This window comes from Cryptomeria japonica, chromosome 2 (assembly GCF_030272615.1).
Source record: "Cryptomeria japonica chromosome 2, Sugi_1.0, whole genome shotgun sequence".
NCBI classification, from domain to species: Eukaryota; Viridiplantae; Streptophyta; class Pinopsida; order Cupressales; family Cupressaceae; genus Cryptomeria; species Cryptomeria japonica.
This window is the reverse complement of record NC_081406.1, coordinates 225,486,824-225,514,724: the sequence shown is the minus strand read 5'-3', so window position 1 is coordinate 225,514,724 and position 27,901 is coordinate 225,486,824. Positions and strand designations below refer to the sequence as shown.

The 27,901-nt window shown below is 42.0% G+C and overlaps 1 protein-coding gene across 3 annotated transcripts in view; it reads right to left on the bottom strand.

Moving 5' to 3' along the window:
• The window catches only part of LOC131048690 (poly [ADP-ribose] polymerase 2), a 237,155-nt gene that overhangs the window by 170,803 nt on the left and 38,451 nt on the right, over positions 1-27,901 (bottom strand). Inside the window, exons 6-9 of one of the 3 annotated variants that reach the window (XM_057982747.2) lie at positions 18,410-18,642; positions 18,152-18,284; positions 17,627-17,682; positions 16,958-17,031 (exon numbers count right to left, since the gene is read on the bottom strand). In XM_057982747.2, the coding sequence (XP_057838730.2) occupies positions 16,958-17,031; positions 17,627-17,682; positions 18,152-18,284; positions 18,410-18,642 (496 nt within the window). The remainder of the gene's footprint in view (positions 1-16,957; positions 17,032-17,626; positions 17,683-18,151; positions 18,285-18,409; positions 18,643-27,901) is intronic. The other 2 variants (XM_057982748.2, XM_057982750.2) reach the window with 2 other exon arrangements.

Sequence of the window (27,901 nt, the reverse complement as noted above, 5' to 3'; positions counted from 1 at the left end):
AAAGAGGACGGACGCCCAATTATATACTGTCCCGTTACTTAACCCGTTCATCAATGCCAACATGGGTACAAAGGTGTCTGAGGCTCGACTGGCTCCCGTGAGTCTACTCTTCATCACATCGAGCAGACAATGTAAGACTTTTTTAACCCTCGTCCCTTCAGTGCATTCACTCTTTCCCATTCCTCTGCTGCCAAATCATCACAGCACACTAGTTGTAGAAGTTTCTGCCTTCGTTCTGCCGACATCTTCGTGGCGTTTTTGTCAACTTTCTTGCCCTTGCGAGGAATGTCGAACACTCTAGTAAATGCTTCCGCTGTAAATGACATCATTACTATACTTTGCTGGTAGGTAAATACAGATTTCCTAGCGTTTCTAACATACGCGGTAATCATCATCTTGAGACATGGCTCAAAATCTCAAATGGTAAACATAGGTATTTGGATTGCACAATGCACACATGCCGAAGGAAATCCTTGATGGGATGATTGTCTAGAGTCTCTAGCCACCACGTTCTCCACACAATGCCGCTCAATCCTTCAAAAGTGATGATATATGTTGTGACCTTTGTCGGCATTGTCTTCGCTTTCCCAACTTTGCCTGTATCTGTGGTTCCTGCAACCCCCACTCCTGATGGCAATGTTCTTTTTCCTTTGTCCATGGCTGCACTACTGGATCCTGCCATTTTTCCTTTCTTGGACGATTGGTTCTTTGGAGGCTCTAACTACTGCAACTGTTTTGTCCAATTTAACTTTGGTCTCCCAGACTCCATTTAATTAATTCTTGTAATTGTCGGGCAATACTTATGATAAAATCTGTCAAATTCAGTTATTCCCTGACGACCTTCCTTGCAATTTTAATTTGTTGCTGACTTACTTGACCGTACAGTTTTCTCCTTTTGCACGATTTATCTTGTACCACCTTCTATATGCTTGTACGAACAACTTCAATGTACGGATCCCTTGGAATCTTCTTGATTTTCAATCGTACGGATTTCCCTTGCTTTGGCTCACAAATTCGCCTTCCACCCCTGCGTTGTACAGAAACCACCTGGCTTTGAACAATTTTGCGCTTGGAATTCCTGGTGATGTACGGATTCCTTGCAACCACGACCTCCAGTATATGGATTCGTCACCTTGCCGTAGGGATTTTTTCCTCCTCGTGTACGAAATCACCCCACAATTTGTACGGAAAATTGCTTACAAAAATGCTTTGGCACATGTACGGTTTGCCTCCCACCATACGGATTTGTCTTCCCTCTCCTCAGTCGTACAAATTCAAGCATGTACGGTTTTGCTCCTTGCCATTATGTCCTTTTGTACGAAATGCATCAATGTATGGCATCACTTGTGCGATTTCTCTTCTGTATGCTTGTCCCTCTACCAGATGCAACCACGTCCCTACGAATTTGTCCCTTGTGCCCTCCACGTGCAACCTCTCCAGTCAGTCGTACGATTTCGTCTGTATGCCTTCCATGGGTTCTATTTGCCTTCTCCAACTTCTCTTTGAACTTGTTCCAGCCTTATTCGATCATGTATGGGTTCTATTTGTCGTCCGTACGGTTGCCTTTTTCACATATATCCATCACTTGCTGGCTGCCATAGGGTTCCTATTTGCAATTTTTTTTCCAATCACTTCCTCTACCTACGGATTCTTCTGCTTGACATGTCTATCTCTAATGGTACGATTGTGCCTCTTCTTAGACATACGGGTGGGCTTTATACAAGTTCTCTTTTTCTTTTTCTTTTTTTTTTCTTCTTTTTTTTTCGTTTTTTTTTTCCTAACTAAAACAAAATAATTACCTTTTCAATTTGTCCAGCTAGGCCCTACCTCCAGACGAACTGGTTCATTCCATTGTTGCCTGCGATGATACATTTTTTATTTCGACCCGTTCACTATCTGCTTGATTGGTTGGTCGTCCAACATCGACAACTTGATTGCTCTATTCTCCGCTACTTTCCGAACTTTGTAGGGACCCAACCATCTCACTTTAAATTTCCCAAGTTTTATCTCATTTCGGACATTGTACTTCAACAACCATTGGCCTAGACCGAATTCCATACGTCTAAGATGCTTATCATGCCAAAACTTCCGACGTTGTTGGGCTGCTTCAGTGGCCCATTGAGCCATCATTCTCCGTTCGTCCAGCTTACCCAGCGCATATAGTCGTTCTCGTAGCCTCTACATGTCTCCTAATCGGTTCTCAATTGCTATCCACAGGCTAGGTACCATGAATCCCGCCGGTACAATGGCCTCCTAACCATACATCAACAGAAAGGGTGTCTAGCATGTTGTCACTTTGTACGTGGTCCTGTACGCCCACAGTATGGATGGTAGCTTTTCTTCCCAGTCTTCTTGTTTAACCCCACAGGAATTATAGATTACCGACACCAATATTTTGATAGTGGCCTCTGCTTGGCCGTTAGCCCTGGGATAGTACGGGCTCGACAAAGAATGAAAAATCTTGAACTTCGTCGTGAGCAACTTAACTACATGGTTTACAAAGTGTCCACCTCGATCACTTGTCAATTGAATAGGAATGCCATACCTTGTAATGATTTGTTCATAAATGAATCCCATCGTACTCAAAGCTGAATTATCTGGCAATGCCCGTGCCTCTACCCACTTTGTCAAATATTCGGTGGCCACCACAATGTACCGACACCTTCGTGCACGGCTGGCCTTCAATGGTCCGATGAAATCTAGACCACATCGCTCAAATAGCTCCTGGGAATGGAAAGGATTTAGGGGCATAAAGTCCCTCTTCAATGGTTTTCCTACCCTCTGGCAAGTATCACATCCCACCACCCATTCACGCGCATCATTATACAAGGTAGGCCACCATAGTCCTGCAAGCAACACTTTTCTTGCCGCAGTGTCTAGTCCCATGTGACCACCTGCAGGTCCTTCATGTGCTTCCCTTAGCACTCCTGAGATCTCCTCTTCCATAGCACACCTTCTCAGTACTTGATCAGGGCCCATTTTGTAAAGTAACCCATTAATCAATTGAAATGTCCTGCTTCGCAGGACCAACTTCCTTCTTTCTCCTGGTAGCATGTCTGCCAGAAACCGAGAGGTTGACAAGTACTCCCCGATGCTGGCATACCATGATGGTAATGCAGCTATTTGAAATAAATGGGCATCGGGAAAATCATCATTCACTCCATCTGGTGGCTCTTCGGATTTAATCCGTGGCAGTTGATCGGCAATGGCATGGCTCTTGTCGGGATGTACAATAATTGTGAATGTGAACTCCTGAAGTAGGAGAAGCCACCGACTGATCCTCCCTTGTATAATAGGTTTATTCACCAGGTACATCAATGCCTGATGATCAACATAAAATGTAAACGGGGTCGAAATTTTTGCACAGCATAGACCATCCTGAGGGCTTCCCTCTCAGTAGTACTGTAATTCTTTTCTGCCTTCGACAGTAACTGACTGGCAAAATAAATGGGGTGATCAGGCCCATGTCCTCCCTCCTATGCTAATGTGGCACCAATTGCATAGTTAGAGGCATCCACATGGACATGGAATTCTCTATCCCAATTCAAGTAGGCAACAATAGGTGCAGCCACCAGCCTCGTCTTGAGTTCCTCGAACGCTTCCCCTTGTGCGGTTTCCCACACGTACGGCTCCCCTTTTCATGTCAACTTGTCCAAGGGAAATGACATTTGAGCAAAGTTCTTGATGCACTTCCGGTAATACCCTATGTGCCCCAAAAAGGACGTCACTCCTATCATGTTGGTGGGGGGCTCCATCTCCACAATAACACTTACCTTATCCGGATCTGTTTTCAACCTGGCCTTGCAGACAATGTGGCCGAGCAATTTTCCCTAAGGCACCATAAACCTACATTTCTTTGGGTTCAAGGCTAGTCGGGCACTCCGACACCGTTCCATACGTTCCCTTAATGCCACCAAGTGAGTGTCCTGTCCACTATAAATGGACCAATCATCCAAGAAGGCCTTGAAATTCCCTACAGACATTTTATTGAAAATATGGAGAACTATTCTTTGGAATGTAGTAGGAGCATTGCACAATCCGAACGGCATTCGGTTGTACACATATACACCATCTTCCACCACAAATGTGGTCTTTAGTTTGTCCTCCTCTACTATAGAGATTTGGTTGTATCCTGAAAAGTCGTCCAGGAATGAGTACATTTCATGTTCGGCTACCTCCTCGAGGATACTGCCTGTAAAGGGTATTGGAAACGGGTCCTTGATGGTGACCGCATTGAGACACCAAAAATCCACACAAATGCGGATTTGGTTGGCCTCCTTCTTCAGTGATATCACAATCGGTGAGACCCACTCACTTGTCTCGACCCAGAATATGATGCCTGCCTCTAGCATCCACTCGATCTCCTCATTCACTTGGGCAGCATAATTTTTATTCATGCGATACGGTCTCTTCCGTACTGGTTGGGCTCCTGGTACCAATGGGATCCGGTGGACACATGGTTCTGAAGGAACTCCCTTCAGGCCTTTATAGGTCCATGCGAACACATCCTTATACTCCATGAAAATCTTGAAGGTTGCTGCCTTCAACACAAGGTCCCAGTCGTCGCCAACTAGAATATTTTTCGAGGTTGCCTCATCCCCAAGATTCGTCTCCTTCAAGTTGGGGTCCCCGTACCGTATGGGTTTGTCTTTAGCAAATGGGTATGTCGGAGTGTCATTGACTTGAGCGACCCCTTCCTTATATTCTCTATATTCAGGTAGGAACATGTCCTCCTCCTTTGGTTCTTCTTCTATCTGCAACATGTGACATGCAGGATGGAAGACTTCATAATCCTCCATCTTGTTGTGACTATTTCACACATCGCCCCATCAGGATGGGGACCCCCTCTTTTTCTTAGCTTTTGCTTTCCCTTAGCTAGGTTTTTCTCTGCTTGCTAGGTATTTTGAGTGAGTTAGTGATCACTTGGGCTGGGTAGATTAGGGTTTCTCTCAAAGAGCTCATCCTAGGGTTTCTTTCAAAGTTGAATGTGGCCTAGATTTGGGAAGTCATATGTTATCTGCCTTGAACCCTAGGGTTGTCTTAGAGGAGTTTTACCTTTCAGGAGATCGAAGATGGTAAATTGTGCAAAAGAGACAAAAGTCTCAGGTCAGGGTAGGTCAAGAGTGTTGGTTTTCGTGTCAAAGTCTTGTCTTCCTCTGAGTCAGAGACGATTAGGTAGAGTCAGTGGCCGAGGGAGGATTCAGGAGGCGATTTCAGGAATTGTTGAGCAGATTGGCAAGACACATCATCGTGGTCTCCTGGACCGCACCATCTGCACAGGTGTTGGGAACTTTCTCCCTTTGGGCAACCCCTAGCAAAATGTCCCCATTCGCTATAGGCTCGACATTGAATCATTGGTCAGCCTTTGGCATCATACTGCATCCGACGGCTATTATTGTTGTTGCTTTTTCCTCCCCTCCGGTTATTTTTATAGCCACCGGATGATGCAGTTGTGTTGGCCGGTTGTTGTGGGGTGGCCACTGCCACGACCGTGTATGGCTGCTTCTAGGTAAGGAGTAATTGTGCACCTCTGGTCTTCATGTTGTATGGGCACTCCTTGGTGGACTGTACCAACACCTGACAAATGTCACAGAAGGCCTTTTTAGGGCACGTGCCTTTAGTGTGACCTTCCTTGCAATCAGCACACCATAGTTCCCCTTCATTTTTACTACTACTCCCCTTCATAGCTTTAAATTCCTTCATCATTCTATGCATATCTTTTTGTAGGGCTTGTATCTTCTTGCTTGATTCCTCGTCACTACTACTCCCCTCGAATGAATCATCATCCGATTTGTTCTTCTTTTTCTGAGACGTTTTGTCTTCACTCTCTATGTCCATGGCCTTGTTATACGCATCTTCATAGGACGTAGGGGGGACCAGCTTCATTTTCCTCTTCAACGAGGATTTCAAACCCTCTACAAACCAACGCTTCTTCAATCTGTCGGCTGGTTGGTTTTCCATCTTCCTCAGCAGCTCCTTAAGCCGCCGGTTGTACGTCCTCACACTTTCATGCTTATTTAGCTTTGTGCTATAAATTCGGGCTATGATCTCATTATCATCCCGAAGCAGTTTAAATTCAGCCTGAAACACTTTCTTCAGGTCAGTCCATGTACCGACCTTGGTTTTGTCAACTTCAAAGAACCAATCTATCACTGCTACCCATAGCGTAGCAGGAAACTATGTCACCCACTCATCTCGGTCTGTCTGCCCATTGGCATACCAAATTGTTTTGCACGTTCTACAATGCCGTACAGGGTCCTCCGTTTCATCCCCCGTAAACTTCGGCAATTTCTGATGCTTCGACATTGTCCTAACTCCCTATGGTGGCATGCTTTGAGTGCTCAGTATGGTTGGAATCTGAGACCCACTCTGTCCGCTAGGTCCGGTTGGAGTTGCTCCCTGGTTCAATGCACTAGACCCAAAAAGAATGTTCTAGGTACGGTGTTCTAGTGTCCTCCTTACACTCTCAGCCGCTCCCGTATCCCCTACGCCTCTGTCTCCGGTGTGCTCCTCACTCCATGTCCTTCCGACCTTGGATTCTCTTGAATCCCTTCAAAACTGTGTGTACGGTTCCACTCCGCTACCATAGCCAATCTCTTCCAACGTGAGGGTCAGGTCCCCCATACGACGCCGGGTGTTCTCAATCAATTCAAATACTTAGCCATCTCCGACCAATCTCTCACCGCCATCACCGTCTCCTTTAGTTGCTCCTTCAGCAATTCTCCATAACCGCCTTCTTCGTTCCGCTTGCTCTTCCAACCTCAATGCTCTCTGGACAGCCTCGTTCTCCTCCTCTTGCCCCTTCAACACATGATTCCTATCCTTATTCAACGTTACTAGCATCAATTATTTTCTCCGTACGGGTTGAGGATCCTTTGTCGTCGACGGTTCTCGTCATGTTCCTCCTCTTCTTGTCGAGTCCTTTCCAGGAATCGCTGCAGGATTTGTTGTCGACGACGTTCACTACTGATCTCTTCCCTTCGGTCTTAAAGTTCAATTAAATTTCTTGACGACAGCCTCGGGAGGCTCCCCAGAAGATCAAATACGAGTGTATTGACCGTGAGTTCACTACGTACGGTGCCTTCAGGAACGGCTCTCTCCCGAGCCTTCCTCTGCACATACTAGGTGACGGAAACGTCCCACAAGTCTACCAAGTCCTCCATCAATTGATTCTCTCGTGCTTTAGCCTAGGTTTCCTCTTTGTGTGTATCACTGTTAGTAACAATCAATTGTTGATCAAATGGTTGGCCTATTAGTGCCTTGTGAAACATGGAAACAACCCCGAAGTGTGGGCCCTTGCGCAAGGGGTTGAATCTCCGGACAAGGTTGGCTTCCTTCTTCAAATAGGTGCAGGTGTTGAACCAACTCAACACTTCAAAACTGACTCCTAAGCCTATCCTAACAAATTGCAGAGGAAAAGAGAAGAGAGAATGCTTGAAACAAAAGGGAGGTGATGCACCGAGAAGAGATTGTTTCTCTCCCTACCGAAATGGCATAAGGATTCCACTGAAATGCCCCTGAGATGCACAACTTCAGTTGCATAAGTGACCCAAACGCATGTATGGAGGTTGGAATTTTGCTAAGTGTCAAGAGGGGAGAAGAATTCCCACAAGTCACACTCAGAAAACAAGTCAACACAGCATATATGGAGAGAGGAGCCACAACATACACTTATGATGAAGGTAAGGAAACATACACAGCATGCACAAGTTGAAAGAAGGCAAGAATGTAACTTCAATTCATTCGAAGGCCAAAGGCCAATCTTACAAGTGCAGAAGTGCAAAAAATGATTACAAGTCTTCAAGAGAAGAGAAGAGCATAAGAAAGCTCAAGGCAGCAGGGAGAGAACCCCTTATAATGAGGCTTATCAGCCTTATATAGAAAAATGGGTTACAATGGTGATCATGACCCCTGCATGTCAGTCTAAAAGTGCAGGGAAGTGCATGCACCTGACTTGTACATGCAAGCAACCTAGCCATACCTCCAAAGGCAATTCTGAGGAAGATAGATTGATTAACCTTCCAAAGTCAGTCATGACATAAGTCACCCAGCATGGCCCCGTACCTCCCTGATGGAAACCCTGCCAAAAACATTTAAAGCACCCTTGTGGCTCCACAAAAGAAAGTGCACAAGTCACCAAAACTGTCGGAGCATTAAAAACCTTGAGTGTCGATCACGCCATCCGAAAGTGTCGCCAGTCGAAAGGAAGCCCGGAGACTTCGGAAGCTCGGACTCCTAAAGTGAGGAAGATAAGGGAAGAACTTTGAAACCCCGGGGTTCCGGAATTCCGAAGGAACTAGAGAGAGAAGGCAAAAGGGGAAGTAACTTCGGAACCTCGAGGTTTCGATGTTCCGGGGAGAAGAAGGAAGAAGGGGGAGGAGGGAACCTCGAAACCTCGGGGTTTCGGGTTTCCGGGCAAGGCAAGGGAAGGAGACTTCGGAACCTCGAGGTTTCGGAGTTCCGAAAAGGGAAAGGGCTAAAGAGAGAAGGGGAACTTCGGAACCTGGGGGTTCCGCAGTTTTAGGGAAAGGAGAAGCTTAAGAGAAGAGGCGAAGGAAAGGAGGGTTGGGAACTTCTAAACCTCAGGGTTTCGGAGTTCCGGAGAGAAAGGAGAAAAGGGACAAGGAACTTCGGAACCTCGGGGAGTTCCAGGCAAAAGGAGAGAAAGCCTAAGGAGAGGAGGGGCTAAGCTAGGGAAGGAACTTCGGACCCTCGGGGTTCTGAAATTCCAGAGAAACTGGAGAAAAGATGAGGGAAGGAAGGGAACTTCGAAACCTCGGGGTTCCGGAGTTTCGGAGAAGGAAAGAAAGCGGCTAAGGCAAAGAACTTCGGAACCTCAGGGTTCCGGAGTTCCGGGGAAGAAGAAAAGGCCAAGGGAAGAACTTCCTCCAGACAAGGCAACACTTCACACTTCATGATTCTTCTCTCCTTGATCAACTGGGGCCGCGCTGGTCCATGGAACATATCTCTGATCGGTTCTCACTGATGGACCAAGGGTGTCGTAAATGACAACAGGACCCATGCCTTATTTTTCATCAGCCTCTTACATTCAACTTCCATGGCCTTTCTTGTTTAGGTTTTCCTTTTTCCTTCACAAAATCTTGAGACTCATTAACTCCCTAAAAAATTGACCACAAGAGCAACATTAACTATGTTCAGGTTGGTCTTACCTCTAGATTGTTGAGACATGGACCAACTAGGACTCGAACCTAGGACCTTCCATACGTTGCTGGAGTGCTCTACCATTGAGCTACTGGCCCCTCTTGGACCAGTCCATCGTTGGTCTGGGTGTGGCTTGTTTCCAACACCAACACCCCCCCTTAAGCCACACCTCTCATGTGCTTGGGGCTCCTAGCCAGGACCTGGATCTGATACCATTTTTGAGACATGGACCAGCTAGGACTCGAACCTAGGACCTTCCATACGCTGCTGGAGTGCTCTACCACTGAGCTACTGGCCCCTCTTGGACCAGACCATCGTTGGTCCGGGTGTGGCTTATTTCCAACACCAACATAGATAATCTACCCTTGATAATTTCATCATCCCAAACATCATCAATGACGTTTTCTCACCACTTTGGTCTCTTTTTAGAAACCTCTCCATCCAAAATAGTGTTGCCATCATGACTTGGGCTTCCCTTTATTGTCATCTAGAGACTAATATAGGTTATCATCAAGAAATTCTTCTAAACTGTTGCTTGCTTGGGAGACTCCTCATCCTCAGAATCCTACCCATCTTCAGGTGGAGCCAACGGATGCTAAACACCTAAATCTGTAGCCTTAAGTTGATCTTCAATAATCTTGATCTCTGAAGAAAGCTATAAAGGCCCAACTTCTTCATTAATCACAACATCTCTATTGAAACCAAGTGATCAATATCAACATCAGTCAACCTATAGGCCTTATGATTGTCATTGTACCTTGTAAGCATTATATTTTTACTCTTAGAGTGATGCAGGAGCATCCAATGGTGTAAGAGCAATCTTGCATCACCCAAAAAAAGTTGTACTTTCTTTTTGTTTTGTAGGTTTCTTTAGTTGTTTTGGAGCCCATGTTGACACTTACAAGGTGTAGGACAATCAGAAGTTTGAAAAGGCCAAAAGTAATTACCTGCTATTTTTAGTATGTCAACCTACACGAGCACGTATGGATATTAAAATTGACCCCAAGGAGCAAAATTTTGAAATAAAGTGAATGATGAAAGAATCATCTCAATATCCTAAATCGTTGGGAGATATCAAAATTTTTGTCCTACGAAATTTCTTCTATAAAGTTTTAAACTCAAATATGAAGACATTAGAAGCCTCGGAAAGGCTTGAAAAATGGATGAAATGATCTTTAAATACTCTCAATATTGTGCATCTCTTCGCAAGCTTTCCAACAATATATTATTAAAGCAAATCGAACACTTGAGTCAAAAGTTATGGCTCACAGAAGTTGTGCCGCCGAAATGCAACTTTCAAATGAAAATTCTTCCTAGACAAGAAAATGAACAGTTACACATCCCAGAATATTCTAAGGCAGTTATCGGTGACAAATAAAGAAGGAAGTGGAGATTACAGAGGACATCTCCATTAGTGTTGATTGTGGCTCCAAATTGTAGAGTTTTCTTAGGGAGTTAATTTTCTTTGTAATGAGTTAAGCTCATGTGGCTGTAGCATTGTAATTTTTGAATCTGTAATTCTATTTATTGAAAAATTCAAAGATGGGTTGTTTTCCTTCTTGAGTTTTTTTGTTTTATTATCTGCTGTTGTGCTATGTTTCAGTGTTGGGTGGAGTAGCCCTTCATCATAGAATCTAACTTGATTCTCTTTGCAAGTGGAATTCAGACACATGTAGTAAAACCGAAGACCTTAAGATGACTTACTTTGAGTTTTCTCCCAAACCAAGCTTCCTCTGAGGTCTTCTCCTTCAATGTTGTGTGGAAGACCTATTGAGAAGATAAACTGCAACGTAAACTGCCTCAACCCAAAACTTCTTGGTAACACTCATATTCTCCAACATGCACAAGGCCATCTCTGTAATTTTACAGCTCCTTCTCTCAACTACTCCATTATATTGTGTACCATGCTAATTTTAATTCTTTTCTTGGGTTGAGTGAATATTGCTAAGGTATTTGCCACCTACCTTGCTGAGTGTAGATTTGAAGTTGTTAAACCTTTAATATAGGTCTATTCGCTGGACTCTGGTTCCATCATCTTTATCATTAATTTTCTTTGCTAATTCCGTTCTTGATATAATGCTGCCTATTTTGGAAAATTGTTGCATGTGATTTGTGAAAGGAATGGCAGACCTAGATCCTGTAACTACACATAATGATGTTATTAAAAATAAAGTCTGCCCCAATTGGGAGAAGTCAGGGGGTGCATGGTTGTTTTCTGCTGTAGGTTATCCTAAATCACAAAAATCCTATTTTTCGCTACAAAATCTTGCAAATTTCATACAATACCAACAATTGTTTGCCTCATACGGTAAACGATTAAATGCAGAAAGTAAATGCACAAAACATAATGGAAATATATTAAGTAACCAGTCTCTGTATTAATTCAACAATCCATGTACATCAATTGCTTATAACATTACATTAGACACGACTATCATGATGATACTAAGAAGGAACGGTACGCAATATATAATACCCGAAGGGGTGCGACCAACTGTCGCGTCCAACTGCCCTTCGGGACGACTAACTAACTGACCGCTGTAACTCATTATTACCGACGACAACATAAACATAATATGACAACATAACATAATGATTATTCCCGGCAACATCATCCCCCCCAAGAAAAGAAGTCGTCTCCGGACGACGGAATACAAAATAGAGATGAACTGCAGGAACTGCTGACGCCAGTCAAGCCCGGAACTCATACACCTGCTGCATCCTTGCCTGAAACCCTTTTCTGCTACCATCAAACTTGTCTGCAAAACACGCTTTTCAGTCTCAGCCTCCACCAACTGCTACTCAAATGATACTGTCTCCCTAGCCAATTTGTCCTCGATAGCCACCCGCACTGCCCTCTCGGCATCCAACTCCTGGGTATGCTGAGCTACGTCTCATGCTAGTACTGCCTCCATCCTGGTGGCCACCTCCTCCCGAGCCCTCTCTGCATCCACCAAGGCAACCTCTCGTCCAGCCGAGACATACTCCGAGTTCCTCAAAGCGTACCATTCATGCCTGGAAGTGGCCACAACCCTCTGGCACAAAGGCTAGGAGACACCTCAAATCCTCCATCACACTCCCCAAAGGCTAATAACTGAACTGAACAACTCCCTGGTACCGTACAACTTTGCAATGCTTTCCCTCAGACTTTGTTTGTACCTCCAAATCCGTCTCCCTCTACGGCTTATGGCTTCTCGCCAATGCTGATCTTCAGGCTTCTTTCTCACCCCAGCCATACAACCTCCCTATACGGTCAACAACAGCACTGACACCTCCAATCGTGCGGCCACCTTCCCGTGCGGTCAGCTCCCTCCTTACCGTATGGTCACACCTCCAGCGTACGGACAACATGGTCAGTCGTACACACCGTACGGTCCTCATTTTGCACGCCCAACGCAGTTCAACCGTACGGTGGACCATTGACAACGGAGCGGCTGCGTGTTTTACTTCGTGCGTGGGCTGCGCTGCAGGGTTGTGCGAGCTTTATACCACAGTGATCTTCACTGCGCGGTGCCACCGCACGGTGGTTCCACCGCCGGTGGTCCACCGCACGGTGTTGCCACCGCCGATGGTCCCACCGTTCAATGGTTCCACGTACGGTCGCACCCGCCGTGGTGGTCAACCTTTTCCTTTTTTTTCTTTTTTTTTCCGACCGTACGGTCATCGTCGTGTGACCATACATTTTTTATTTTTTTCCTGACCGTACGAACCCCTGCGACCGTACGGTCTTTTTTTTTTTTAAGTATCTAGATTCGGCTAGGGTTTCGTGCCTCTGGGATCGCCCTTTCTCGGTTTGCCTCGCCCAAGAGTCTCCCGCTTTGGTCCCGTGCCTCTCGAGTCGCCCGCCTGGCCTCTTAGGTCCCCTTCCATCCTCTCGGGTCCCCCTCCGGACCCTCGGGTGTCCTTCGGGCCTCTCGGGTCCCCTACGCGCTTCTCGTGGTAGGGTATCAATTTGGACCCGTTGATGGCAAGTCTATTTTCAATGGCCATCCGAAGACCTGGAACCATAAGTTCTACAGGAACCACGGTCTCCTTCCCGTACATAAGAACAAGGATAATAAAGATTTTTAAGGCTGCGGCCTTCCACACAGGGTTCCAATCGTTGCCGACACTAATGATCTTGGGATTATCTACGTCATCGGGGTTTGGGGCGTCTCCCTTCCAATATTCTTTGTATTCTGGCAAGTACACCTCTGTTACTTGCTCTGGCTCCTCTACTTCGAGCCTGTAGCTCTAGAACATTTCGTAATCCTCCATCTGCCAGTGGAAGAGCCCGTTCAATGACCCTATCTCATCCTTGGAGCACTCTCCTAGTTTGAGAATCCCTTCGTCGTTGGGCTCCCTGCAGCTCCATCCTTCGTCCCTCGGGTCGCCTTCTCCTTCACCCTCCGATTTCGAAGATGATGCCAGTTCCTCACTAACCAACTGCGTCCCAAGGTCTATGACAAACTTCCTTCCTCCATTCTCCATAGACAGAGTGTTCTTCTTCCAGTTGTGGGTGGCCTTGGCTGCCACCAGCCACCCTCTCCCTAAGATTGCATCATACCCTTTTTTCTTTAGTGGGATTACCACGAAGTCCAGTATGAAGGGTTGCGTCCCAATGGTGACTTGCTGGCCCATCAGTGTCCCGATGGGTTTGATTCCATGTTGATCTGCTCCCAGTAGATTGAATGTAGATGGCCACAGCGTCGACTTCCCCAGCTTTCGCCAGGTTTCTTCTAGAAGAACATTCACTCCTGATCCACCATCGACGATGGTATCGGTTAGAATGGTGCCAAGGATACCCATCTCCACAATGGCCGGGTTCCTTCCAGTGTTAACTGCCAGCAGCCTGGGGTCTATTGCAGGCCCCCTAGGAACATCTGTGCGGTGGTTGGTATTGGTGCGTGGTTGGGAGAGATTATTCAGCAACGCCGTTAGTAATTGAGGCATCGTCTGGAGGAGGTCGTGTACCTTCACAAGCACCTCCAGTTTTAAAATTTGATTTAGTATAGCCTCCTCCGCCTCCGGTCAGCTGGAAGTACTCGCTATACCCTTCACCTTTGCCCTTTCTCGTATCTCTTTCTCAATTTCTTCCCGTGCTTCCCGTACCCTTCGCTTTTCCATCTCCGGGTCAGGGCACATTGCGTGTCTGGATTGGGTGCGGGTTACGGCCAGCACTTCCTCTTCTTTGGTTTCTTCGACATTGAGCAAGTTGACGCCAGACTTCGGGCAGGTGGCGTCTTTGTGGTCTCCCAGTCCGCACCATTTGCACAAATATTGTGTGGCCTCTCCCTTCGGGCAGTCTCGGGCGAAGTGCCCCCACTGGCTGCACGCTCTGCATTGTACCATCTGTCGACCTTTGGAGTTGTATTGGATCCGGCTCCTTGTATTGTTATTGTTGTTATTGTTGTTTCGTCCTCCCCACCAGTTATCTCGGTAGCCTCCCGAGGTTGCATTGTTGTTCGCCTGGGAGCTGTCGGTACCGCCCGATGTAGTTGGTTGTTCCTGCATAAGCAATACTTGTTGGCTTCATGTTTTCATGTTGTAGGGGCATTCCCTAGTGGGATGCCCCATCAACTGGCATATATCACAATAGGCCTTCTTTGGGCAGGAGCCTTTTGTGTGGCCGTCCGTCTTACATTCCGTGCACCAAAGCTCCCCTTCGTCGGTCTTGCTCGAACCTCCCTTCATAACCTTTAGCTCTCTCATCATCCTCAACATGTCCTTCTGCAGGGCTTGCACCTTTTTTGCCGGACTCGCCATCGTTGCTGCTTCCCTCGGAAGAGTCATCATCCTCGGACGAGCTATCCTTCTTCTTTTTCTTCTTGGATGTCTTGGTGTCGCTCTCGAGATCCATCGCTCTATTATATGCATCTTCGTACAAGGTAGGTGGAACGATTTTCATCTTCTTTTAGACAGAATGCTTTAGTCCCTCCACGAACCATCGCTTTTTCAACCCATCTGCTGGTTGACTCTCCATTTTTCCCAATAGTTCCTTCAGCCACCGACTATAGGCTCGGACAATCTCGTTCTTGTTCTGCTTTGTTCCATAGATCTCGGCGACTATTTCGTTGTCATCTCTCAGGAGGCGGAACTCTATCCCAAACTCCTTCAGGTCGGGCCATGTGCCAACTTTGGCCTTATCCATGTTTGAGTACCAATCTATGGCCACTCCCCTTAAAGTTGCTGGGAACTGTGTAACCCATTTGTCTTGGTCAGTAACACCGTTCGCCGACCATATGGTTTCGCACGTTCGACAATGGCGGACGAGATCTTCCTTCCCGTCGCCATTGAACTTCGGTAGTTTTTGTTTACTCGCCATCGATGGGGGTCGTCTTCCTGGAGGTGGTTGTGGCTGTGTCTGTGCCCCTACGCTGCTCCCTCCGGTGTCGGTGGTGTGTTCTGTGTGGGTGACTAGAGGTACGGTGTTTTGCCTACCGAGTGTGGCACCTACCGTACGTTTATCCTCCCCTTCGTTGTCACCCGCACCCACTCCTGGCTCCCTTTGGTGATCCTCACTTTGTGGTGTAAGGGATAAGTTTCTGAACCGATCCCGGGTCTCTTCGACTAGATCTCTCCGTAACCTTGTTTCCTCTAGAAACTCTTCGTGGCTTCTCACCCTTCGGTGGTCTGGCGACGCATAGAAATTCCCCTCGGCTTCTGCACCCTCCGTGACACCTCCTTGGTTCCCTTCGGGCAACCCTTCGGCAGGTCGTCCTTCGGCAAGTTGCCTCAGCCTCCATCTACGTTCTACACGTTGTTCCAGAATCAAGGCCCTCTACGCGGCCTCCCACTCGTCCATTTCTACTTTTTTATTTCTATCTTTATTCAATAGGTTGGGCATTAATTGCCGCACATTTCTACAATTCGCAATACATAAATCAAAACAATTCTTTATTAATTCATTTCGTTAGATACAACTCGTGTCAATGACACTTTTATTTGAATATGGAAAGTTCAAGTTTCAGTTCCCTCCTGGCCTAGTGCCATCCCGTTCCGCTTCCCATCGGCTGCTTTCCTCGTACTGTTGAAGGATTTGTTGGCGTCGCTCTTCCTGGGCAATCTCCTCCAGGCGAGCTTGTTGTGCAAGCAACCGGGGAAGATGGTTCATCAACCGATTTACTACCGAGCTCACCTCCAACGCTGTCCACACGGCACTTGGTGGGATTTCCGCCTCCGTCGCCTCTCGTCGGACGTAGGTCTGGATAGCTACCTGGAGCAGAATTGAAAATTCTCTCGTTGCGGTGTCTTCTCCTGTGTAAAGTTATGTTCGCGCGTCGTCGGCCTCTGGGTTTACCTCACCAACGGGTAGGCCCATCGTGTCCGTGCGCCATCCGCGTCTTTCGTTCCCGAGTACATCTAGGCAACGGCGCCAAATGTTTGCCTCATACGGTAAACGATTAAAAGCAGAAAGTAAATGCACAGAACATAATGGAAATATATTAAGTAACCAGTCTTTGTATTAATTCAACAGTCCATGTACATCAATTGCTTATAACATTACATTAGACACGACTATCATGATGATACTAAGAAGGAACGATACGCAATATATAATACCTGAAGGGGTGCGACCAACCTTCGCGTCCAACTGCCCTTCGGGACGACTAACTAACTGACCGCCGTAACTCATTATTACCGACGACAACATAAACATAATATGACAACATAACATAATGATTATTCCCGGCAACAACAATAATTCATTTGCAAAATTTAAATCAGTTAATTAAAAATTGTCCTTAACAAGGATATTATATACTGAAAACAACAATGGTTCACTTTGTTCATGTATATATGAAATAATCAATACCTACTAAGATGTCGAATATCATTTCTATTCTGATTTTCGATTGCAACGCTAATTCTCTTCAACACTTCATAACCCTGTGCAACATGTACAATCAGATTAAAACAAAAAAAATTATTAGAAAGATTAAAACCATCTTTATAATACCTCTGAACATTTTAAACAGTAAAAAAAAATGATGTCCCAATGATAAAAGCTCAAGTTTGGAGTCTCACGAGTTGAAAAGAAAAGTGCTACCTTGGGATGCTAATACAGAATCAGGCCTCAGAATTCCTGAAGTGTAAGATCCCTAGGAACACTATGGCATTTATTAAGAAAAGTATGCAACATATATTGCTTAGTTATTTGCAGATAACTCGTGTCAAGGAAATTAGGAAAATGTGTTGCCATGTACTGTCTACTTGTTCACACACGGTGTCAAGCATATATAACTATCGTCTGTTTTCTTAAAAGACTTGCAGAAAATTGATCAGAAAACTCATGCTGTTACCTCTACGTTGCTATTGAAGACATAACTGAAGAAACCATGTTTAAATTGTGAATTTTAGACATGGCAGATTACATAAGTAAAAATGATTAACAAAACCATAAGAACCAATAAAGTGATTTATATAAGTTCAATGCTCATTTCTAGCTCTACAAAATAGTCCTCAAAAAGGTTATTATAATTACCTTTAAGATAGTTGACTTGCTTAGCTTGCCAAGAGGTAGTTTATCAGCATTATACCCTAAACAAAAATAAAATTGGCACTTTTTACTTAGCTTTCATAGCAATTATGATTTTAAACTAGGGAAAAAAAAGTCAAGACATCATTACAAACTCATTGACCTTTATTGTAACAAATATCATTTTCAACTAGGGAAAATGGACTGAATATTTTTTACGAATCCATTCACATAATTATGTCAATAAATAAGGCTTATCAAATTTGTAATTCGAAACAGAAAATCCAGTGTCAATTTAGAATCCCAATTATAAGAATTAATTCCCACAATCTGTTGGAAGAAGCTTCACATTAAATTTTCGTATTACTCGCCTTACAAGCAGATATGCATCTAGCTATCAAAGATGTTTGTTTTTTTTAAGCAATTCTCTCCCATCAATAAAGTAAACATTTAAATTTATTTTGTAAATATTCAATTTATTAAGAAATGGAGGAAAAACTATCCATGAAGCACATAAATAAAAGAATTTACCTATTTCCATCATTTGTTGTTTCATCATGTCAACATTACAAATGAGCGATATAAATTGTGCAACACGGTAATCTAGCTTGCTTTTTCGAGGTTCATATTTATCCAAAGAATCTGTTGGATTCTTTTCAACCTGCTGGAAAGTGATAATTCAGAGAATAGAATGCAATTGAAATCTTCAACGTATCTAAATAGAATGTAACAAGGACATGCTACTAAGTCATTCAACAAAACCACAATTATGTAGATTGAGCCACCTACTTTTTTTGTATCATCTCCTTCATAATCCATTTCTAACCAGGTGTACTTGCTTGGGTAAGAAACAAAGTTATGTCGTTCAGACCAAGAGTTCTTGGTTTTGTCAAAGAACTTCCCTTCAAATTCTGAAATTGCATCATTCTGTGAGCCAAATGGACCAAAGAGCTTATCTTGACCCCTAACACCAACTCTGCCCCATCGATTATATACCATGTATTTCCCCCCACTGTCATCTTCTGCAAATTGTCAAGTAAAGCAATATTGACTGAAACTGTTGAAGGCTTCGAAAAACAACTAAAAGCATTAAACAAAATGACCATCATCTCTCTTTAAGAAAAAATCATCAAAAGCATAAGGATGAAATGGTTGAACATAAAAAAATGGAAACAGTTCCAAGCTACATTTCTTAAAACTTCATAAGTAATATTCCATGGTAAGCATTTTTATGGTTTTAAGGACTGAATTGTTGCCATGGATGGGGTTTCTGTGCCTACTTGTATAAACATTGCACATGGATGGTTTGACTTTGTTAAAATGGGTGATAATGTAATTAGGTGATGTGTGGGTGTATAAATCATTGTGTCCAAGGACTCACCAAGAATGAACCACCACAAAAGGTTAAACATCTAGGTTGAAAGCATTAGAAGAGTATACCAATAAAGTAACTCCGAGGTTAAGATTGCTTTATGTTGGTAAGCGCTTCCTCCCAACCATCATGATTCTATTGCAAGGATAACCTGCCACTTTTGTTTCTCATGGCTGATGTGTCAAATAGAATATTACTTAGAGATACCATCTAGGAAAAATCATCTATTAGTGGCATAATCTCTTGCTAGGTAATTTGTCTACCAATATGTACTTTCAGCACTGAACTAAACAATTCATTATGCATATGTTCATATATTGTGTTTCTGTGGTGTTATATCTATGTTCAATATTTTAGTACGTTAACTTGCATCACTTGTTCTCATCACATTCATAAAAGCCAATAAGTGATCGAAAGAAGTGATGGCAGCTTACACAGGATTAACTACTCCAAGTCCAACTACGAAATGAGAGGGACAATTTCAAATGCAAAGCAACAGATTGCTAAGATAAAACAATGTCAGTTGCCCCTTTTGAAACTTGTGTACACCTTCAATGATTCAAGTAATTTCATTATAGTCCAAAGATTTGTTGACCTCAAAACATCCTCACTAGTAAGCATTCTATTAAAATACTTTGGATTTCATCATTAAAGCAAATAATTTGTACTAAATCTACAATTTAGTTGCCTTGCACATGCTTTCACCACTGGCTTTATAGGAAAGTCATAAATCTCGAAAATTGGAGTCAATCAAGAAACTATTTAAAAAATAAAGAAAAAGAATTAATACAAAAATATAACCATTAAAATTCACATCAACGAATTAAATTCATAGACAACTCATTGTTCACATGCAATTATTTACATAATCACTACATGTTGTTAATTTTGTAACGTCGGTCGTACTATTTCATGCTTCCGATATATATATATATATATATATATATATATATATATATATATATATATATATATTAATTTGATTACATATACTAATATGTTAACGTTAACTAATGATAAATAAAACCAAAGTTAACTTATCGCGTTTGACCAACGGTTACACCGTTCATGGTATCGGGTGGTAAAGCGATTCTCAAACAAGTCGCACTCCTTCCGATCGAGTAAGTAAACGGTGACTAGTTTATATACTGTGGTGAGAGGTACGTAGGGAAGAGATGTGTCTTCCCACATGGGAAGACATATCTCTTCACTACGTAACCGCTCATCCACATATATAGCATGCTTACATTGAGGAGGATGCACACACCGAAATTGATAAGTGTGGTGCACCTTTAAAACACACTATAGCAGATAAAATACAACTTTCAGATCATATCTCCATCTCTTCTATTTTGATCACAGAATTTTGAAAGAACTTAACATGGTATCAGAGCGAAGTTAAGGAAGATCATATTAAAATTCTGTAACAATCTCATAAACTTTCACCAGGCTCTTGCTAAGATCACATTCCCATAATCCTAATGGCAACCGGAGTTAGGTTTGAAGATAGATTAGATGGAGCATCAAATTTTGTATCTTGGAAATTCAGGATCATGCTTGTTTTGAAAGAAAATAAAATTGACTCCCATGTCAAAAGTGAAATTCCTGAACCCTCTGATGATACAGAGAAAATTCAGTGGAGCAAGGGGAGTGAGAAGGCCCTTAAGATAATTGTGGATTCAATAAGAGACCACATTGTACCGGTCATTTCTAAATATGAGACGGCCTTTCAAATGTTCAAAGCACTAGCTGACATTTATGAAATCAACAACACTAGCAGGGTTCTCACCCTAAAGAATCAACTACACCATATAAAGATGAATAAAGGAGAAACAATTTCATCCTATTTCTTGAGGATCACTGAGCTTAGGGATCAACTATCCACTATTGGACATCTAGTAGACAACAAAGAACTTGCTATGATGGCCCTAAATGGACTTCCTACCTCATGGGAATCGTTCATTCAAGGAATCAGTGCTCGTTCTAAATTTCCTAAGTTTGATAGATTGAAAACCGATTGCATTCAAGAGGAATCTCGGCTTGTCACAAGAGGAATAAAATAAAACAATGGTAATGAAGACATTCAAGTTCTAAACTCTAATTCCTACAAGAAAGGAAAGAAGAAGAACTTTAAGAGAAAGAGGGACAACAGCTCAAATGGGAAGAGGTCTTCAAAGAAGAAGAGAGACATTTCTGAAGTACAATGTTTCAGATGTGACCAATATGGGCACTATGCAATGAAGTGTCCAGATAGGATCAAACAACAAGCTTCAATGGCACAAATTAAGAAAGGGAGTAATTCCAAGAAGCTAGTCTTCTACTCAACCCTCTCTAGTCAAGTCACCTCAAGTTTCAACACATGGGTGATTGACAGCAGAGCATCTCCACACATCACTGGATTTCGTGAGCACCTAGATACATTTGTGGAAAGTTCAAATGAAGAAGTGACAATTGGTGATGACTCAAATTATCTAGTTATGGGGATAGGAACCAGCAATATCAACCTAAAGTCAGGCATATCCCTACAGCTAACTGGAGTTCTATTTCTACCTGGTATAAAGAGAAACCTTGTCTCAGTTTCTGCACTTGAAGATAAGGGTTACAGATTAACCTTTATGGAAGGAAAGGTAATTGCTTGGCCAAAGAACTCCACCATCAAGAAAGCCCACACCATTGGAGTAAGACAAGGGAGTCTCTACAGACTTTGCACCACTCCACCTCTAGCCTTGATTCATGAGACTCCAGATTCGAATGAACTTTGGCACAGAAGATTAGGGCACCTTCATTTCCATGCCCTACCTAAGATAGAGAAGATGGTGATCGGCTTACCCAAGCTAAGTCAAAAATCTGAAGGAGCCTGCAAAGGGTGTGCCTTCGGAAAGAATACTAAAAGGTCTTTTAATTCTAGCAACAGTAAATCCAAAAATGTATTAGAATTAGTTCATTCTGATTTATGTGGACCCATGTTTGTACCCTCATTAGGGGGATTTTTATATTATGTAATATTTGTAGATGATTATTCTAGGAAGACCTGGTTATATTTTCTGAGGTACAAAGAGTCTGAAGAAATCCTTTCTAAATTTAAGGAATTCAAAGCTCTTGCAGAAAATATGACAGGTAAGAAAATCATAACCTTAAGAATAGACAATGGGGGGGAATACACTTCTGATATGTTTAAAGATTATTGTATAAATGTTGGGATTAAGAGGGAGTTAACTGTACTTTATAACCCACAACAAAATGGGGTAGCTAAAAGAAAGAATAGGACTATAGTAGAAGCTGCTAGGGCTATGTTGTTTGACCAAAATATAGAAACCTCATTTTGGGCTGAAGCATCTAGGACAGCTGTGTACATTCAAAATAGATGTCCTCATTCTCTTTGTTCGTTGAAAATTTTGTACACTTGGGGAAATATACAAAATTGTGGTTTCAACCACAGCATGTGAGTAAAACTCTCCTAATTAAGGGAAGGCTCCCCCTATCTAACTACAACTTTGAAAATAAAATAGGATGGGACAACAATCTTTCTTCTTCTTTCAAGAAAGACAATATCCTTTTCTGTGAAATAGCGATTGAATATAAACAGCAATAACCACTTTCAAATGAAATGAGAGAAAGCAAATGAAGTTTCCTGAAAGCACAAAGACTTCCGTCACTTCCTTCAAGACGGGACAGCAATATCAAGCTCAAAGACTTGATTATGTGAAGTCATATCTACCCTTTTCTATACTAATGCTATAAAGAACAATTTATAACAGCTCAAACACTGGAATATCTTATTCTTTTCTACTTAAAAGAATGGGAAGTAGTATAAGTTCAAAGACTTACAGTTATTTCTCACAAAATCTACTCCTAAATTCTCCTAAGAACAAGTGAAAGCACAAAGACTTGTAGCTTCTCTCAACAAAGTATTTATTTTAATCTATATTAAACTCAACTACTTGCAACACAAAGACTACAAATCAGATGTGATTAAGCTCTTTAGGAACACTTGCAAGAAAGATAATATAGAACACTAACTCAAGAATGTAGCACAAAGACTCAAAGCTTGAGCAATTTCCTTCTATTCCTTTCAATTCTTGGATTTACACATGAAAGCTCAAAGACTTCTTTGTTGTAAATTCGGCAGAGTTTTTGCTTGCTTTCCAAAAGATAAATATTACAATAGACCCCTCCAGTATTTATAGAAGAGGAGCATTGAGAAAAAGGTGGGAGGATCCTAACTAACATGAGAGATTCTCTCAACCACCGAGACTTATTCAATAACTAACTAAGACTTATTCCAACTACAGTCCTAATTGGACACAACTTGTAGCTGCCTTACATATAATTACAAAAGTGCAAGTAATGTGTAACTTGCATTTACAGAGTTATGTTTTACATGTAACTTGTCAAAACGAAATTACAAATGGATAACTAAAACTATTCCATGTGTCTAAAGACACGACTCTAACTGCATCATCCTTTGTCTGTGATGATATTCATGTCGCTTCAGGATGCTAGAAGTTGAAGTATTCTGGATTGGTAAAGACATCTTGAACCGGAACAGGAACTTGCATCCTTATCTTCTTGTTTGGGGTAGTACTGGCTTTTCAAGAGGGAAAGGGTGGCCTTCCTCTTTATATGTCATGACCATCTTTGTCTTGAAAGCATTCTATGTTCTCAACCATGAATTCTTATTGTATCTCTTCTTTGTATCATCCTCCAATCTTAAAATCTGCTTGCAAAATAAGGCCCATGCCTTAATTCATTGATTTGGTAGGTCTTGTGTGCAAACCGGACTGACAAGGGAAGGGATAAATTGATGCAAAAATGGGCTCACAAGTGAATTTCGGGTTTTCGAAGCTGCATTACATGTGTGGGAAAAACAAGAGCATTAACTTGCAATTGTGGAGAACAAACATGCAACTTCATATGTGTAATGGGTAGACACAAGTTTGCACTTGTAATTGGACCTTTAGAACTCATTTTCAAGTGTTTTTTGAGTGCATTTTGGACCAATTTCGGGTTCTGGATGGCTGACTGCAAGTAGACTTTAAATGGGGAAAATGAATGAAGGTGTGAAATGAGTGCATGAAATGGTATGAATGGTATGTACGGATGATGGAAATGAATATGAAAAGATTTTGGGAAGTTCATCTTCAAGAAAATGGGAAGAACTTTCAACAAAAGATGGTTAAATCTTTTATCCATAATGGAAGAACAATTATTTTCATCCAACTTGTAATCGGGATTTAAAATCCCGAATACAAGTAAAGAGGTAAAATGGGGAAGAACAATAAAATTCTAAAATTGCTTTACAAAGGGGAAAATCTTTCTCACAAAACCGATTTTTTGGGGGAACAACCAACATATTTACAAATTTACAACTAGAAAGGAAAAACAAGAAAACAAGAAGAAAAGAAATCTTACCTTGCTCCAATCTGAAAATGCCTCTTCAACAAGATGATTAATCAATCTTGGAATGAAGAAGACAATCCAATAAATACAGACAATCAAAGATGCCAAACCCTAGCCACGTTTTTGCAAAAATGCCCAAAACTGAAAAACGTGGCAGCAAATGCATGAGAAATGGCATGGAAAATGGCCAAGACTCTTTCTAACCTCAACGCCTTAGCATACCAAGCCAAAAAGATTCATAAAATTGCCGATTCGTGGCATTCCAAATGGCAAAAAAACATGGTTTTTTGAAAAAACGTGGCTGCTGTTATAAAGCTAAAAACCAGCAATCTTAACCTCCATGTGGCGTGAAAGGTATTTGAAAATGCATGGAAATAGGAAGGAATCCTAAACGCCTTCCTCCAACAAATTCTCCACAAAATTTTGCTAAAAATACTCAAAAACGTTTTTCCTTGCAATTCGGGTTTTTTGGAACAAAGTGCAAGTTCGAAATGCATAAAACAATGAAAATCGAGTTTTTTGGAGGATATAACAAGTTTAAAATTTCACTTTTTCAACATGTTAGGCAAAATCGGGATTTTCTGACCAAATAGCAAGTTTAAAATGTCAAAAATGCACTTTATAAGCAAAATCGGGATTTTTGGACCAAATAGCAAGTTTAAAATTGTCACTTTATTTCATTTCTAGGCAAAATCGGGTTTTGGAGAGAGATGTGCAAGTTTTAATTACTTGTAAAGGGAAAATAAAATCCCTACAACAAGTTTTAATAACTTGAACATATGTAATAGGGGTTTAAAATCCCTATTACATGTAAAAACCATTAAAGTAGGGGTTTTTGGAGAGAACTACAAGTTTACTTGTAACTTAACCCAAAAATCCCTATTTTAACTAAAAAAGCCAAAAAACAATAAAAATAATAAAAACAATAAAGGAGAAATTTAAAACAAATTACAAGTATTCATCTTTTAATAAAAATGCACATGTAATAAGCTAAAAATTTCCCTACAAAGACCAAAACAATGGACATCATTAAAACTTGCAGTTTGAAGAAAATTCTCCACCTGCAGTCGGGATTTTAAAACCCGAAATTGAAGGAAAGACATAGCAAATGAACCCAGAATGCGACGAAATTCGAAACGTAGTTCGAGGATGGACTAAGGATTAAGCCAGTCCAAGGATTAGTCGAAATTCTGCCTCGAGAAGCATTCCATAGAGTAAAATCTTCAACTTGCAATGACTGTTCTGAAACCCGAAATTGTACAGAAAGCTAGGAAAAGGAAGACCAAAACTCACCAAAACTTAGACAATGATGGCATAGACACCCCCTAATGATTTGACACTATCAAATGTGAGTTTTGTACCTCGTAAAACATGCCTTGGGGACAAAAATGACACTTTTTAGGCAAAAAATTGTAGGGATTGTCACATTTTTGAGAATCCAAAAATGAGGACAACACTCTTCTTGAAAATAAAACCCTTGAAGAAGCCTTTACTGGCAACAAACCTGACATAAGTCATTTCTAGATCTTTAGGCGTCTAGTCTATATTCATGTCCCCAAAGAAAAGAGATCAAAGTTAGAACCTTCTGGAAAGAAAGGAGTATTTGTTGGGTACAGTGAAACCTCTAAAGCCTACAGAATATACATACCTGGTCAAAGACAAATTGAACTAAGCAGAGATGTCATCTTTGAGGAAGACATAGCATTCAGGAGGTCCAAAAGCTCAAATGAATTAGAACACCAAGATCCTCCTACAAGCTTGGATGAGGATTTCACCCCTGAGATTCAGAGGGAGACCCCTGAAGATGTTGAGCATGAAGTTCAAGGCTTACCTTTAGAAGAAAATTATCCCGAAACTAGGAAGAAACCACTTTGGGCTAAAAAGATGCTGCAAGAAACTGAAAAATTATGCTGCTCCAAAGGGGACCTTTAGAGAAAGTAAGAGACCTAACCTATTTTCCAGTTATACTGCCTTGATGAGTGAGATCATTGATGCAAAACCTTCCTGTGTTGGAGATGCGCTCAAGCATCAAGTTTGGAAAGATGCTATGTCAGAAGAGTATCAGTCAATTCTGAAAAATGATGTCTAGGATATTGTGCCTAGGCCTAAAAGAAAATCTGTGGTATCTTCTAAATGGCTCTTCAAAATCAAACATGCAGCAGATGGCAGCATTGAGAAGCACAAAGCAAGGTTTGTTGCTAGAGGTTTCTCACAGAAAGAAGGTATTGACTATGAAGAGACATTTGCTCATGTTGCCAGATACACTTCTGTCCGAGCAGTTTTGACTATTGCAGCATCTAAAGGATGGAAAGCCCATCAAATGGATGTCAAGACTGCTTTTCTGAATGGTAAGATTGAAGAAGAAGTTTATTTGGAGCAACCTGAAGGTTTTGTGATTCATAAAGCTGAATCACATGTTTGCAGATTAAAGAAAGCTCTTTATGGACTGTTACAGGCCCCCAGAGCATGGTATGAAAGAATTGATCACTGTCTCTTGGAATTAGGGTTTTTCAAGAATGAAGCAGATCCAAATCTCTACTACAAGGTAATCAATGGTGAATTATTAATTCTTATTCTTTATGTTGATGATCTACTAATCATAGGAGAGGATAATTGTATTTCTCGATGTAAGAAAGATTAGCCTCTGAGTTTGATATGAAAGATTTAAGAATTCTTCACTACTTCCTTGGATTGGAAGTTTGGCAGCAGGCAAATGGTATAATCCTTAATCAAGGAAAATACACCATTGATATACTCAAGAGATTTAGAATGTTGGATGGCAGATCCATGACCACACCTATGGAGACAAATCTGCACAAGCTAAAGGAAACAGCTGCAAAATCTGAGTTTGCAAATCCTACACTCTATAGACAGATTATTGGATCTCTGATGTATTTGGTAAACACAAGACCTGATATATGTTATGCTGTAAATGCACTAAGTCAGTTCATGTGTGAACCCAGGGAAATACATCTTGTTGCTGCAAAGCATATTCAGAGATATCTTCGAGGAACTATTGTTTTGGTTTGAAATATAAATATGTAGAACTCGACCTACATGGATTCACTGATTCTGATTGGGCTGGAAGCATAGTTGACAGGAAAAGCACATCAAGATGTTGCTTCAGTTTAGGATCAGGAATGATCTCATGGATATGTAGAAAACAATCTTCAGTTGCTTAGAGTTCTACAGAAGCTAAATACATTGCAGCCTCCATGGGAGCAAGAGAAGTTGTATGGCTTCGGAAATTGCTTGTAGGACTGTTTGGTCAGCCCTTAAATCCTACTGTCATCTACTGTGACAATCAGAGTTGCATCAAGCTTTCAATGAATCCAGTATTTCATGACAGGTCTAAACACATTAAGATTTCTTATCACTATGTTCGAGATATGGTGGAAAGGAATGTGATCCGACTGAATTATATTAGTACAGGTGATCAGATTACAGACATTCTTACCAAGCCTCTCTCCAGGATCAAGATTGGACACTTTAGAAATAAACTCGGTATG